We start from the raw sequence: 16265 nt of genomic DNA on the forward strand, positions 1-16265 counted from the left end.
AAATTTTCACCAATGTATGGGGCAAATGGCACTACATGCTCTTCAAGAATGTTCCTTATATACCTATCAGCATTCATAGCTCCATTATCAACGACCACTAGGTCTGTGCGAGCAGTCAAAGATATTCCACCCCATACCATAATCGATCCTCCCCCGAAACCAATAGTATTCAGGAAATTGCACTGAGCATATCTTTCATGTGGACGTCTGTATACAAGGAAACGTCGATCACAATGATAGAGACAGAATCTAGACTCATCTGTGAAGAGAACTCTTTCCCAATCAGCCTCTTCTCAATGGATATGCTCTCTCGCAAAATCCAAACGCGCCCTTCAATGGGCTGGGGTAAGAGCTGGGCCTCTTGCTATTTCTTTCATATATCTGAACCAAAAATATCGAATACTAGAAGGGTCCATTACCAATCTCTGTCGTCAGTGTTTTATATATTTAACCTTACATTTGTTAGGCGACAACTCTGAAATAAGACGTCACCCGTCAAAATCTTATAACTGCCATGTTGAGATGCTTAACCTAGGATAACCTCTGATTTTTCATTCTTATTTCTTTCAGACGATATTGAACTCTATGCACAAATACCAACCAAGGTTTCATTTGGTGAGGGCCAACGACATTCTAAAGCTGCCCTACTCGACGTTTCGGACGTACGTCTTCAAGGAAACCGAGTTCATAGCTGTAACAGCATATCAGAACGAGAAGGTAAGAATTGAAATATTTGTTTTGATTTTAGAGGTATTGGAAATGTCAAAATCATCATCACATCTAGCTCGTCCACTTCGCCATTAGTGTAATAACAATTAAGAATGCTAATTCGAGCGTCCAGCTCTCATATTCCGAACTCAAAAATCCATCGTGATAATTTCTGCCTAGATTTATGGCCGCCGATGCCTCTAAAAGCGTTTATTATCCAGAACCTCCAAGTGTTCAAGAGCGGCGACTGGCATAAGTTCGAAAATTAACACTGTTAATGAAGCAATTTTAACGGAAAAGACTTATCTCCACCACTAGATTACATGCAAACGTGTTCTGTGGGACGTTTTCAGACGATTTGAATAGATCTGCATATTTCTTTCGCTGCTAGAAACGTGCTTGGAGATGTATCCGATAGAACCAATTATAATATGTTGTGTCATTGATAATTCCACTAGGAATGAATAATAAGACTACCTGCATTATCTAGTGTTTCGATAATTTTCCTCTTCTAAATGTCTACGGAAATATTATAGTTTGATGTTCTTGAAAGTAAAGTAGTAATACAACGAAGCATAACTACAAAACGAATAAAAATTTGTACTTCGGGCGAGAGATCTGATAATCTGATATATCAATAATATTTCAGAATTATTTTACTGTATTGTAAATTGTTGTACTGGTTTCCAAAATACAATATCCCGTAAAAAACTTTTCGATACAAGGATACTGTAATCCATTCAAATTCTTAGGTCGAGGGATCTACGGTTATATTGTTTCCTAATTAGCTCTTATTGATGCCAAAAACATTCTTGGTTGTTGTTTCATAACAATTCAATCTGAATTTCTTACTTTTTGAAATGAATATGTACTGTTATGGATCGTGTAAATTATTTTTCATTTTAGAATCGAATTTAAAATTTGATATTTCAATCCAATAACAAATATAATTTTCACGATCCATAACAATTGCGCCCAACGTGGGGCATCAATTTTTATGGATTATGCATTCGGTCTATTCTAAATTACAAAATAATATACACGATCCATAACAATTGGCGCCCAACGTGGGGCATCAATTTTTATGGATCGTGTATATTATTTTGTGATTTAGAATAGACCGACAATTGGCGCCCAACGTGGGGCATCAATTTTTATGGATCGTGTATATTATTTTGTAATTTAGAATAGACCGAATGCAAGATATATTAATCTGCATTTTTTTCTTTCGAAAAACATTAATTTGAATCAGAACAAATGAAGCGGGTATGAAGATTTTAATATTCTGCTAATTGAGTTAATATAAGTCACACAAATAATCATTTCAAAATAGTATTATTTTCCTTATGTGGTACACTTTTCCATTAAAAAAAATTGTAACTATTGTTATGAAAGCAATATAATGAAAGTGCCATTCGATTCAATGTTCAGATTGCGTTTATATTTGAGTCGATATGCGGGAATATTTATTGGCGGATATTCCATGCATTGTTGCATTCAGACGTTTTTATCAAGTTGTAATCGAACTAATAGCTCAATACCAGTCCGCAGAATTCGTCATTCATCTTCAATTAAAACTTGGAATTTCAATCAGCTATACGCCTAGCGAATGCTGTCTTTTTAACGTTAATTGAATGCGACATTCACGATGTATTCATTAACAATTCCCAATGGACGGTAATTATATCATACATATATTGTCACGATCCTTCGATGATAGATGCCTGGCAAGTCTGCGACCGACGTTAATCGTCTCCTTATTGGCACTTACCAACATGCAGCATAATAGGAAAAGTTCACCATGACACAAACGAATCCAATACATCAAATAATAATCAAAGTGACTGATTACCCCGATATCAAAAGTATAATTTCAGTCGATACTCGGTTTTATTGCGACGGAAATAAACGGATATCATCGGTACTCAATGACACGGAATTGTAAACTATGTAACAGAAGCGTTTATGGCTTTTCAGATCGGTAAATTATAGATGAAGGACTGTTGAACTCGAAAATGTCATATATCCACTCTAATGCACCAGGTTTGAAAGTTGAAACTCCAATTACGTATTCATAAACGGAGTTTATTGCCGGAAAAGTTCCATATTCTGCATGAATGCACTCGATTGATGAATGTTTTTTTTTTGCAGATCACACAACTCAAAATCGACAATAATCCGTTCGCCAAGGGATTTCGGGATACTGGAGCAGGAAAAAGGGAAAAGAAGTAAGTTTCAATTTTGGCATCCTTGCCCTTAAATGAACATAATATTTTGAATATTTCGTAATTATTTATACATCTACAGATAGAGATTGTGATGCATTGTGCTTATGAAAGCGTTTACATTGTTAGCGTTTTAATTATTTCACATTAGAATTGAAAAACTTCAAGAAACCATCAATCGTTGATTTAGTTTCAAATTCACGCTGGATCCAGTATCCAGTGGTTCATGAATAATGGGATTAGTGAGCAAGAAACTCTCAGACCTTTTTTTTGTTTGAGGTCCGGAATTTACATTCCCTTCGCCTCTAATTTCATTTCTCCTATTTTCTGCTGTTGTCTGATCGGAAGGCTTTCCTCCCTACTTCATGTCACTTTTTTCTTCTATTTAGTTCTTTTAAAGAGGCATTTCCACTTATCTGTCTTTCTTATTTTGATTTGTATCATCTTTCTCAATTCCTTATTCTCGTTCAGTTCTTCACTGATTTGTTGGTTAGTTATATACCATGGGGACCCAACCGCTGTTCTTATTACTGAATTTAGCGTACTTTGCAACTGATCATTATTATTGTCCTTCGTATTGTACCAGGTAACTCAAGCGTACGTAATGCTTGGTATTAGCACTATTTTTATTATCTTCAGCTTGTTTTCTAAAGAAAGTTTACTTCTAGGGTTGAGCAATGGGTACAGTCTGCCGTGCAATTGCCTTGTCTTTTTTCTGTTTTCTTCTATCTGTTTGTTCAAATTCATTCTTTCATCCAGTATTACTCCCAGATATTCTGCTCCTTTTTTCCATTCTATCGTCTGGTTTTCTATTTTGACGTTTCCTGCTTTCTCTTTCTTTACTTTGTTCCTCCGAAGCAGATTGCAACTGTTTTCGATGTGTTCACTTCGAATCTTCATTTCTTGAAATATTCAATCAGTGTATCTAGGTCTATCTGTAGCTGCCTAGTCATTGTTTTCCGCATTCTACTGTGATAGTATATGGCAGTGTCATCTGCAAACTGGGCTATCTTGCATCTATTCATTTTCGGTATATCGCAAGAAACTCGTGCAGTTATTGATAGCATATCAAATTAATTTCACGGCATTCAGACAATTCTTATTGCTAGTTATTGATAGTTTTCTCTCTAATTATACTGTTCCCGATTCACAACCATTAACATTATATAGAAATGTGCGAACCAGAAAGCATATTGATACTATACCTCCGAAATGTCGATACGTCACCATTTTCAACTTGTTGCCCTTTGTCCTTCTAGTACGTAGAAATTATACGTAAGGATCTTAGCCTATAAAATACAGCTCATGGAAGAACTAAGGCGAAATGCTATCGTTTACGTCGTATTTTTGATGATTGACGTTTTTGCAGAAGCTGTCATGTTAACTGGCCCCGTCGATCATGTGACTTAATGCCCCTCGATTACTCTTTATGCGGCTATAATGAGTCATTGGTTTATACTTATAAACCAGCTACGTTTTAAAAATTGGAAGTCTATATTCATGTCATCATTGACGCCGTACGGCCAGATTTATTGGAAAAAGTAGTAAAAAATTAAACTGATCGAATAGGCTTTGTAAATTGTAGCCGCGACGGAGAAATGCCGGATATCATACTTATCAAAAAAATGTCATGAATATATCGACCATATTATAATAATGAAAAACTATTCAACGACATTTCTGTCTTGTACTATTATTCAAAGTTCTCAGGCTCTTAAAAAACAACCATTACATTCAATTTCACAACAGTTATGAACCGGAAATTATGCATATTATTAATTAACAAAATCACTTAGACACATTAAATATAAATGTGAAGTTTGTACAATTGTTTATAGTAATGGCTTGTTCAGTCCAAACTGAGTTACCATGCTCACCTGACGAAGTCATGTTATCATGACGAAACAATTGTTGTGAAAATAAATATATAAAGCGGAAATAAGTTATTTTACTTTTTAATCACCAAACTGAGGAAGTAGAATTATCACTTTTATTAATTTTTTTTCTTTTTTTTATTCACTTTTTTATTCTTTTTTTATTCACTTTTGTCTTTTCAATGATTAGGTGGAAATTATCTTTCAAAACGGTGTTCTCTTAGAAGTCAGTCATTTCTATCTGTAGTTCAGCACTAGGGGAGAGTCGGGTAATTGTGCGCAGCGGCTAATCGTGCGCATACCTTTATTTCCACAATCGGGTAATATAATTTCGTAATCATCATGCAGACGCCATCTCTTGACAAAATAATGTTCTATCCCATACAAGAAGGGTAAATCACGGCACCTTATATATCCAAAATGGCCACTTGGTTGTTCACGCATGTGTTGCTCTTTTGAGTGCCTTGGTGAAAATAAGCCATAAGTATTTTAATTTTCACTTTTTTAAAAAACCGTTTTCGTCGATAGATTGCTTGATGAGTCTCCTTGACACTGATATATTTAGTTCAAGCAAAAAAAAATTTTTTACTGTTTTATAGAATTCGAAAGTTAAATTACTCATTTCGGTTAATTGGGCGCAGTGCGCACGATTAGGCGCTAGTGCGTACAATTAACCTCAGAACAGAAAAAAGCGATGTTCCTGTCCCTAGTACATCTACTATTTTAGAAGAGTTGAGTCCACTTCCACAACCAAGGGTAGCTAAACGACAAAATCGTAAAAAAAAAATGTCTGAAATATTGACAGATACACCAAACCGAGAAAATTTAGAAACCGCAGCAGCGAAAAAGTTATTGAGGCAGGGGAAATTAAAAGAAAAAGAAGAACAAAGTAAAAAAGGAAAAAATATTATAAAAGGACCCAAAGCAAGTCAGAAGAGAAGCACAAAAAGAAAACTGTTCGAAGAGAGCAGTGAATCTGAAGATATATCAGAAAGTGAGTTTTATAACGATGACGAGTTGGACGATCTGGAAACGGAAGACAATGAGAGATGCGTTATTTGCGGGGAGGGCAGTATAAAAAATGAGATGTGGTTTAAATGTTCAGTTTGTGCGAAATGGTCTCATGCCCTATGCACGGGAGCAGACAGCCCTGAGGGATTTACCTGCGATTTTTGTGATACCTAATTATATTTTTAAAATTCTTTTTATTCAATAGAATAATAATATTTTTATATCGTTAGAGTTTTGTTTATTTATTGTTTTTTTCTTATTCAATAAAGGAATAACTTCTCCTGTTCAAAAAATTGTGTTATTGGTTCCTGTTTTCAATGCGCACAATTATCCTACCTATGCGCACCATTTGCCGCATACTTCGGGTAATTGTACGCAATGTTCATTTTTCAAATTTTATATTTCAAAGTCATAACGTGCATTTCTATTTTAAATATAATAGAGAAACTTATAGCCAAACCATTGAAGAATCTTAATGAAAAATCTAGAAGTTCAATCGTTTATGATTTCCAAAATATTTCAATTTTGGCTTAGGTGCGCACAATTACCCGACTCTCCCCTATTACTTCCAAATATTTGCAGCTCATTGCTCCATTCACCATCAAAACTATGATTCGTCCTCATTATTATAACATAACAAGAAAGGAGGAAATATTGTATCTACATTTGAAATTAAATTTCAAAGACTTGATAGTATTATTGAGAGTATTGAATCCTAAAATAATTCTATAAAAATTCCGTCAAATTTCGTCAATTTTAAAATGATATTCTCAAATTCTACGAGGTCCCTAATTGGTGACCCCCTGACTACACTTTTCTGTTCCTTTTCTCATCGTCATACTATCTCAAATTATTCGCATCTTTATGTCAACTAACGACATGTCTTAAGTGATCAATTGCTTCCGCTTGCGATCGATAGAGTCCGGCGATTACGGCAGGAAGACGGGATAAAAAAAAAAGAGTCCCGAATCCTGCCGATAGCCTTTTCCGCCCTGTCAAACAGCACGTACGGAATAATTCGTAGGGAACCAAATTGAATCCTGCGCCCGTCCGTTAGTTTCGGCTACGTCTAGGGGCTGTTTTACACAGGTCGGACAATTTGAGCGTCGGATTGATCACCTCCGCCAACATCTAAATCCTGCAGCGTCGTTTCCTGCTGTGGTCAATAACGGGGCGAAAGGAAGCGGGGGACAGGACCGGATTGGGCGCATTGGACAGCATATTATTCGTAGATAACATTCAGAATTGACCTATTAGAAAATATCAAGGATATTTTTTTTTATTTCGCTTGAGATTCAGCTTCAAGATCTTGTAAATTTCGAAACATTACAGCTGTTTTCTTACTAAATGAGTTCATATTATATGTTATTTGTTTTTCAAAAATTACGATTATTTTTGAAAAGGAGCAATATAAAAAAATTGTTAACTTCAACAATGGTTGTTTCTATATGTCTGTTAAACACTGCTATGGACTTCTCTTGTGCCCAACTGCTTGTATGACTGTAATGCTCTTTATTTATATTGAATCTCACAGGACCATGTCCTTGATTCAAATCAAATAATAATAATAATAATAATGTTACATGTGTCGATAACTCTCAGTATTAGCAGAGGAAATGTGGACGGGGTATCATACATTTCAACTTATGATATAAGCACAGATAAAAACCTCAGCAAAAACTCTGTCTCCCTGTACCCTTCATCCAAACAAAATTCTTTCATCCTTTCTTCTGGCCAGAAGTTGACGACGCATACATTATGATCAAATCTAAAAACAAAAAGAAAAGAACCACAAACGAGTAATAAATGTTATAGTTCCTATTATATACCACATAAATTATGAGAATTGTAATCACCACGATAAATTGAAGGATAAGAAAGAATCATATCGAAATTTATAGTCTAAAAACTATAAGAGGGTTTATACATATTAATGACGAAAATTTTACAAAAATTTGAAAGCAATGAAAAATTATTCCATCAATTTCACCTTTCCGGACCAATACAACTCCACTAAACAAGTGACTGATGGAATACTTCAAGAAATGGAGATTCAAAGTGAACACATCGAAAACAGTTGCAATCTACTTCGGAGGAACAACGGTAAAGAAAGAGAAAGCAGGAAACGTCAAAATAGAAAACCAGACGATATAACTGAAAAAGGAAGCAACATATCTGGGAGTAATACTGGATGAAAGAATGAATTTTAACAAACAGATAGAAGAAAACAGAAAAAAGCCAAGGCAATTGCACGGCAGATTGTACCCATTGCTCAACCCTAGAAGTGAACTTTCTTTAGAAAACAAGCTGAAGATAATAAAAATAGTGCTAATATCAAGCATTACGTATGCAGGAGTTACCTGTTACAATACAAAGGACAATAATAATGATCAGTTGCAAAGTACGGTAAATTCAGTAATAAGAACAGCGGTTGGCGCTCTATGGTATATAACTAACCAACAAATCAGAGAAGAACTGAAAATTGAAACTATTGAAGAAATAGTCAATAAACAAAGAAGAAGACAATAGAGACGCTGAAAGAGCACGAGAATTAGGAATTAAGAAAGATAATACAAATTAAATTAAGAAAGACCGATAAGAGAAAATACCTCTTTCAAAGAACTAAATAGAAGAAAAAAGTGACATAAATTAGGGAGGAAAGCCTTGCAGCAGACTGTACACATTGCTCAACCCTAGAAGTAAACTTTCCTTTGAAAACAAGCTGAAGATAATAAAAATAGTGCTAATATCAAGCATTACGTATGCAGAAGTTACCTGTTACAATACAAAGGACAATAATAATGATCAGTTGCAAAGTACGGTAAATTCAGTAATAAGAACAGCGGTTGGCGCCCCATGGTATATAACTAACCAACAAATCAGAGAAGAACTGAAAATTGAAACTATTGAAGAAATAGTCAATAAACAAAGAAGAAGACAATAGAGACGCTGAAAGAGCACGAGAATAAGGAATTAAGAAAGATAATACAAATTAAATTAAGAAAGACCGATAAGAGAAAATACCTCTTTCAAAGAACTAAATAGAAGAAAAAAGTGACATGAAGTAGGGAGGAAAGCCGCCCGATCAGTCAACAGCAGAAAATAGGAGAAATGAAATTAGAGGCGCAGGGAATGTTAATTCCGGACCTTAAACAAAAAGAAGATCTGAGTTTCCTGTTGTTAACACGATCTATTTCAATACCTTTTATAGAATGCATTGTATTTGTCAGTTTTTGAGCTTTGTTTTACTGATTTCAATTTTTATTGATTTCCAACTTTTTTCTATAGTACCTTACATATCGCCTTTTCGAATTGTAATGGTGAATCTGAATTTATAGATTCAGCAATCAGAAATCTCTCCAAATTGAAAGTCCGTTCCAGATCTAACCGGGTTCACATCAAGCCCACATTATCTCCAATATCAAGTGCAGTCTACAGAACAGTCGGCGGCTGCAATTGATACACCAGTGGCGTGTGGGGGCGATTTTCGGTGGGGTCGTAGACAAAGGGGTCGCAATCTCGAATTGTAAGGAAGTTAAATTGACCGACTACTTTGATAATTACACCCCGGTAACATTTTCTAGTGTCTGCGGGGCAGAGGGGGGGATTGAATTCGAAAGAATCCGATCGTACTTCGGCTATTTAGTGACTCATGTTTACATCGACTGGGGCCTTTGTATTAATCGGATTGAGATCGGGAAGTGGGCTGTGAGAGGGACCGGTTAAATTGGCGGTTTTCGGTGACTTTGATCTTTATGCGTCCGCTTTTTCATCCGGCTTGATTGCCAAAATTTCTTAATGAGCTGACTTGATTGAAATTTGGATTTGGTTTAATATGTATGAAAAAACTTTAAAACGGCGAAGGAGGGTGAGAAGTATTTCAATCATTCCGATATATGAATTCTAAACTTGACGTTTAATCCATGCTTAAGGAAGGATGAGACTTTTTTTTCGGAAAGCGTCCCAATTATGAAATTGCTATATTTCATTATATATTTTGCTCTCGATAAAATTATTGCATCATTATAAGCTGAATATATTTACATTAAAAGGTTTTACTTCATTTTTATTTCATCTGCGATGAAAAAAAAAATGGAAGTTTGATGATAGAAGTACCGAAAAAAAAATCTTGTTTTGTAGAAACCCTAAAATCTTTTTCATTTTTTCTCCTTTATATATCTGCTGCATCATACCTAATCTAATGTTTTCATTCAAAATTGCAGATATATTCGAATTTCAAAATCTTTTATCTCCAGATACACCTACTAGGATGAATAACAAGAGTTCAACGATTATTGATCATGTTATTTCAAATAAAATTCTGACATGCAAAGTAACTATCACGTCTATTATTCTGTAGACCATAAAGTCATGCAAATAAAAAATAAAAACTAGATGCAGAAAAAATAATCACTTGGTGGGTAATCGAATTCAAAGAGAGCAGATACTCGACTTTAAATTATTGACTAATAATATAGTTCTAAATGAAGTCAACGAGAATTAAAATCTTGAACATAAATGACTGAATAAACCACAAATATATAGAATCAACCAAGCAAAGAGACAAGGAATATAAATGATGAAAAATACTTTACCGAATTGTATGACTATAACTAAGTTTAAACGATAAAAAAATAGAGTTAATAGCCTTCGGAACAAATTGAAAAATAATCTCATTGAGCAAAAATTATTTTTGGCAGAAAATCAGATGATTAAAATGGTGTAATGAATGCTCTGATGATTTGAAGAAGGAAAAAAAGAAAAGAAAACAAATTAATCGAATAAAAGGACATGATGAGAAATAGAGTAAATAACCTGCGGAACAATTTGAAAAACAATAATATCAAGCAAAAATTGTTTTTGGCAAAAAACCAGATGTTGCATTTTCCCTATTTGAACCAATAAAAATGATGTTATAATAGTCTTACCAATACAAACTGCTCTCTGCTTCCACACAGCACCGCACTGTATAAGGATGTAAGGGAACAGGGTAAAGGATTGAAATGGAACAAAATGGGATTTATACAATGCAAACTGTCCTTCTAATGAACTGTCCCAATATATTTAAAATATCCGTGAATGAAACCAAAACCGATATATTAAACAACGAAAACTTTATACTATCAAACTTCAACTTTTCTTTCCGATAACTATACATCTCATTAATAATCTGACAAAACATACCTCTCGATATCCCTAGACTACGCGACGTTGCCAAAACTAAACATCATAATGACTTAAAAAGGGCTAAAACACCAGATGTACTGAATACTCTGATTGGTGGAAGAGAAAAAAAAAAGATCGAAGGGGGAAACAATTCTGCACAAATTTTAAATAAATTAAACATCAATTTTTCTTTATTAGGAACAAAATTGACGAAACAAATTATAAAAAAAAATGGTTATTTCCTCATGCTTTTTTTTCGTAATTTTTTCATGTTTAGTAAATTTTCCAATACTAAATCAAGTTGTAAAAATTCTCCCCCTCCTCACCATATTCAAACTGAAATTCAGTTGTTTTTAATTAACCCCAAAAAGACGCCACCCCGACCGCTGAGTCTTCGCAATCAATTTTCGACCTAGACCGAGAAGCGCTATCGTGCCCCATCGGCGGGGGAGTTCGGGGGGGAACGCAGGATTGACCTTAAACCGTTCCCGGTTATCCCGGGACGCCGAAATGTATGCATATCACTTACTGTAAATGCAAATGCGACCCTCTTACCCCTTAATCTGCACCCTTTATCCGCGCCGCGGAGGTGGCGTATGACCTTCCGAAAATGTCAACGTTAATTTGATACTGTTAGCGCTGCCGTCGCACCCTAACGAACAGACAGACGCTACTCTTTATTTTGCGGCGTATCTAATTTGAATTTAGGCCAGAGACCGTTCAACAAACATCCAAACAGGATCGGTTTAAGACTTGGTTTCTATTCCAGATTTTTTCGTTTTTTTGTTATCTGATGTTTCCACCTTTACCTTTCATTTTTTTATCTATCATCTTTTTTTTTAATTTTCTTCATGCTGTCTTCGAATATTTATTTCACATAATTTCTACTTGTAATATGTAATATCTATTCCTCTGGATCTTTTTGATGTTGTAATTTTTTACTCTATTTTTCAATATGGTGTGACCTAACCTAACCTAACCTTGTAAATTGAACTGTCACATGTTCAACCAAGGACGTTAAAATACCGGATTTATTTTTCAACATATTACATAAATGCATCTTCCAAAAAAATAAATAAAAATTTATCGCATACAATAAAAATAAAATATTTACAAAAACTTATATTCATATAAACTCATATTCATGCAATTCTTCAAAAAATTTTAATGGCACTTTCAAAATGTTATAATATGATACAATTACTCAATTGACGTGCCATGAGCATATAAAATTACGTGATACTTCCAACAGAATGTCAATCATCACATTTTTACAATTTTTTAGAAAATACGGAAAGGTATACAAAAATAATTAATGCATGCTGGGAAAGAACTATATTTTTTTTTTCGGCAGCATATCATGGAGGAATTACATTATTCATTCTAATTTGTGTATTTTAGATGAAATCCACGTTTTATATTATTATTCATTTTCTCGAAAATAAATAGTTTGTTTTTTCGTCTCAAAATTGACATCACACAAAAATTGCGTTCTAACTATTCCTTAGATCTTGTCATTTCTTTCACCTTCCCTGTGTATTCTTAAAACTCTAAACAAAGTGATTCTTTCTCAGGAAAATATTCTGTGGTTCATAGGGTTCCCAAATTTTCAGTGGAATCTGATGGATAGATTGGAAAATAAAAAAAAATCTGAAACTATTATATTTGATGGATTTCACCTATTAATGAGATATTCAGAGTTTGAATCTGACCAAAAAATTTCAAGCGTTTTGTACATTTTAATTGAAATGTCTTACCCCTCTTTCTATTTTAGTTTTTATCCTTATAGTTTCATTGAGTTCGACAGAAGTACTCTCATCATGATTAGTACGTTCATCATGATTCTTATCTGAAAAGCAGATGGTCCAGTTGCTAATTCAACCCTGTAAAATAGTGCGAAAGATAAAGGCTTCCTTCTTGCACATATATTTTATCCTAACGGCATAAAAATGCAAAGCCGAAAATTGTTAGAGAAGTGAATGATGTGACGCCCCCTGATCTCGTCCCAGTGTAAATTAAAGTCTTTGTTGGTTCTATCAACCCAGCATGGACTTATCTAGCGTTCCGCATAATTTTCACCCCGGGGTTGGAAGTCGACCTGCCCCCAGACTGTCGCTAATTTGTTTTTATTAGGGGACGTCTAACAAAAACCATCTTACTACATGTTTTCAAACTAATGCATTTTGAGAATCTTCGCAAAACTTCGATCAAGGTACCTGTAAGGTTTGAAACGTTTTGATGGAATATCAGATGAGCTTTCAATCAACGTTTATCTTGAATTTCGTTCCTGAATGTATATATTCTAAAATTACGACATATTTTCGAATTCTATAATTATATTGAAAATGGTATAATGAGTTCTTGTTGAGATCTTAATCCAATAAAATAGAGAATGAGAGATAAGCAAATTCATACATAAGGCGACTTTGATATCACAATCCATCCATTAGAAAAATCTGCATGGAGACAAAGATCAAAACACTTCATCTTGTTGTAGTGGTTCTCTCCGAATAATTAAATCATCTTACCATTGAAGATAAAATAAAGAATATGTAACAGTTTGCTTCAGCGCATTTGAAAATTGATCTCGAGTGATAGCTCTATAAATATTATCTCCTTAATTTTCTTCCCTCAAAAATGTGTGCTCTTTCTCAAAATATATCGAATAAAGATGTTCTAACAAATCATTTTTATTATTGTTTCAGGCAAGCTATGCTGGCACAGAGGCACTCAGATGACAAGACAACGCATCCTCTACCGGCTAGAATGTCAGCTGACAGCAGCACAGTATCAAAAACCGATGATTCAGAGCTAGATGTCGTCGGCACAGCTGATAGTCCGAGGCCATCCCTTCAAGCATCGACCCCTATCGCTTCTTCGGCCAACCATTCAGGTAAATATCACCCCTTACAGCTACAAAAACGATTTTTCGAATCGAAACAGTATTTGAATGTAAATTTTCTCCAGGTGCTGAAGATGACTTGAGGAGGAGACTCCACGATGATTCCGGATCAGAGTCCAGCTGTTCAGAATCTCCGAGAAGCACTGCATTCAGAGCAGCTCCTTCTTCTCCCAAAGAGTCAAGCAGTGCCGGGCCGTCTAACCCTTCTGGTGAATACCCATCGCCGAATATAAGCGTGGGACCTCCCATTCATCCACCTCCTCATTTACTACCTTATCTCTACCCCCACGGAATGTACGGGGGAGCTGGAGGTCCTCCATTTGGACCTCCTCTCAGTCTTTTCACTGGTGCTCATAATCCGGGGATGAATCCTAGTCTGCTTTTCAACGCACAGCTTGCTTTAGCAGCGCAACATCCTGCGCTGTTTTCCCACTACCAAAACCTAGCACATCCAAACCCCCATGGTCATCATCTATCACCAACGTCCCCTATACACAACCACCTCAAGGGTGGCCACCGTTTCACCCCCTATACAATCCCTAACTCCACCACTGGCGTGAGCTCCTCGCCTCTGGGCAGCGCCTTCGAAACAGTCACACCTAGCTCTCACACCAGAAGCCTCAGCAACTCACCATCCGGTAAAATAAGAAGTAGTTCCTTATCTCCTCCAATGAGGCCCAGCACCACGTCGCCAAAGCCAGAAGTATCGTCTTCCCCCAATGACCTGAAGAGCATAGAGAAAATGGTGAACGGTTTGGACGTTAAGCAAATAGAAGAAGTGGAAAAGTAGTGCTAGTGATCAGCCATATTAGTTAATATTAGTATTGGCATAACCGTACTCTTTTAATCCTGGGATGTTTCTGCAATACGAATTCCGGTCTATCGATATGAGTCTGGAAAATGCGAAGGGTTTAATATAATACGATATCACGAACTGTCTACGAATGAAAAAAGTAATTTTGTTAAATTCTTCGAGGGAAAAGGGACTCGAAATTGTACCTACTCGTGGTAATCCAACTCATTCGAATACCAATTTTATTGATGAATGCGTTGGTTCCGATATTATATTTTTGAAGTGAGGGCTTTGCAATAGTATAATTTTATGAAATTCTAAACTTAAACAGTTAAAATCACGAAATAATCATTTGAAATGTCATATATCATACGGACTGAGTACTCAGCACAATAATAATAATCTCTTCACCTCAGTAGTGCAAATTTATAGTGGTGCTTTAAGTTTTCGGAAACAGTCAACGGCTTAACTGATCTAATGATTCTTCAACGAACATCTGAACAGTTGGTGTTCTTGATGATGAAAAATAGAACATGTTCACTTAAGGCGTTTTTGTTTCTTTCATGAAGTAGACAGTACTTTATTTCAGGAAGTTTTATAACCCGAATAAATGTTCGACAATTGTCTGCAATGATGTTCCTTTTAGAGATCTGTAAATATCCTAATGTAAATAAACTTGTTTATTGTTTGAAAATTTGTAAATTGTATAAAAATTAGAGAACATGTGTAAAAAACTTATTCTATTATTTACCAAAAAAAAATTTCGTGAATTCTTGTGCAGAGAAATTGGAGTGTCTTCAGAGGCTTTCATTATTTTGAACTATTTTTCGTTGTTTTGTTTTTCCAGTTTCTGCGCAAGAATACCGATAATTTTCTGTTTATTGGTAGGATTCCTCTTTAAAATCGAAGAATATTTATTATGTAAATATTGAAATTGTATAAGGAAATTCACAAATTAAACCTATGGCTTATATTACATTACGTACCAGTATTGAAAATTTAGATTTATTGTAAGTATGGCATTTTTTGAGTAGTAATTTTCTATACTGGATACATCTGTAAACTGTTCTAGAGATTGTAAAATTTGTCGAGTGTATATGTGGAAATATAAGTTTAAGAGTAAAGAATATTGATACCTACCTGTCTGTTTTATTAAACCCTTGAGGTCATGCTTGGATGAAATTCAATTATCTTTGTCAATGACAAAAACTGAGACAAACCCACTCAGTTTCAGAATGAGTTATTTTAAGAATTGCTACGTCGAATTTAGATCAGTGAGTAGGAGAAAACAAATCGATGGAATGACTAATTATGTTGTTCATTATTGCATTAGTTGAGAATTCATAGGGAGGCCCTTTGTTTCCTAGAATTATAACCTCGGGTGTATTTTCGGGTATTGATGATTATTGATTTACGAACTGTAGTTTAGCCTTCTTTCGAATGTTAAAAATTGATTGCTGAATTGATTAATGGCTCTAACCATTTGCTTATACAAGAATTGAGTAGCCAAAAATGGTATAAAATGGATATATTAGATTAGACCCATTAATAATCGAATTCAATTATGTTCCATCGTTTGGACATTT

At 34.9% G+C, this 16265-nt stretch overlaps 1 protein-coding gene across 6 annotated transcripts in view; it reads left to right on the top strand.

Moving 5' to 3' along the window:
* Positions 1-15818, top strand: part of LOC123674581 (optomotor-blind protein) — a 133331-nt gene extending 117513 nt beyond the window's left edge. For 5 of the 6 annotated variants that reach the window (XM_045609500.1, XM_045609498.1, XM_045609504.1 and 2 more), the window contains 4 exons: positions 571-717; positions 2860-2936; positions 13684-13877; positions 13952-15818. In XM_045609500.1, coding sequence (XP_045465456.1) covers positions 571-717; positions 2860-2936; positions 13684-13877; positions 13952-14676 — 1143 coding nt within the window. In that variant the 3' untranslated portion in view covers positions 14677-15818. The remainder of the gene's footprint in view (positions 1-570; positions 718-2859; positions 2937-13683; positions 13878-13951) is intronic. The other variant, XM_045609501.1, reaches the window with a different exon arrangement.
* The last annotated feature ends 447 nt before the right edge of the window (positions 15819-16265 follow it).

Source organism: Harmonia axyridis, chromosome 3 (assembly GCF_914767665.1).
Source record: "Harmonia axyridis chromosome 3, icHarAxyr1.1, whole genome shotgun sequence".
Lineage (NCBI taxonomy): Eukaryota > Metazoa > Arthropoda > Insecta > Coleoptera > Coccinellidae > Harmonia > Harmonia axyridis.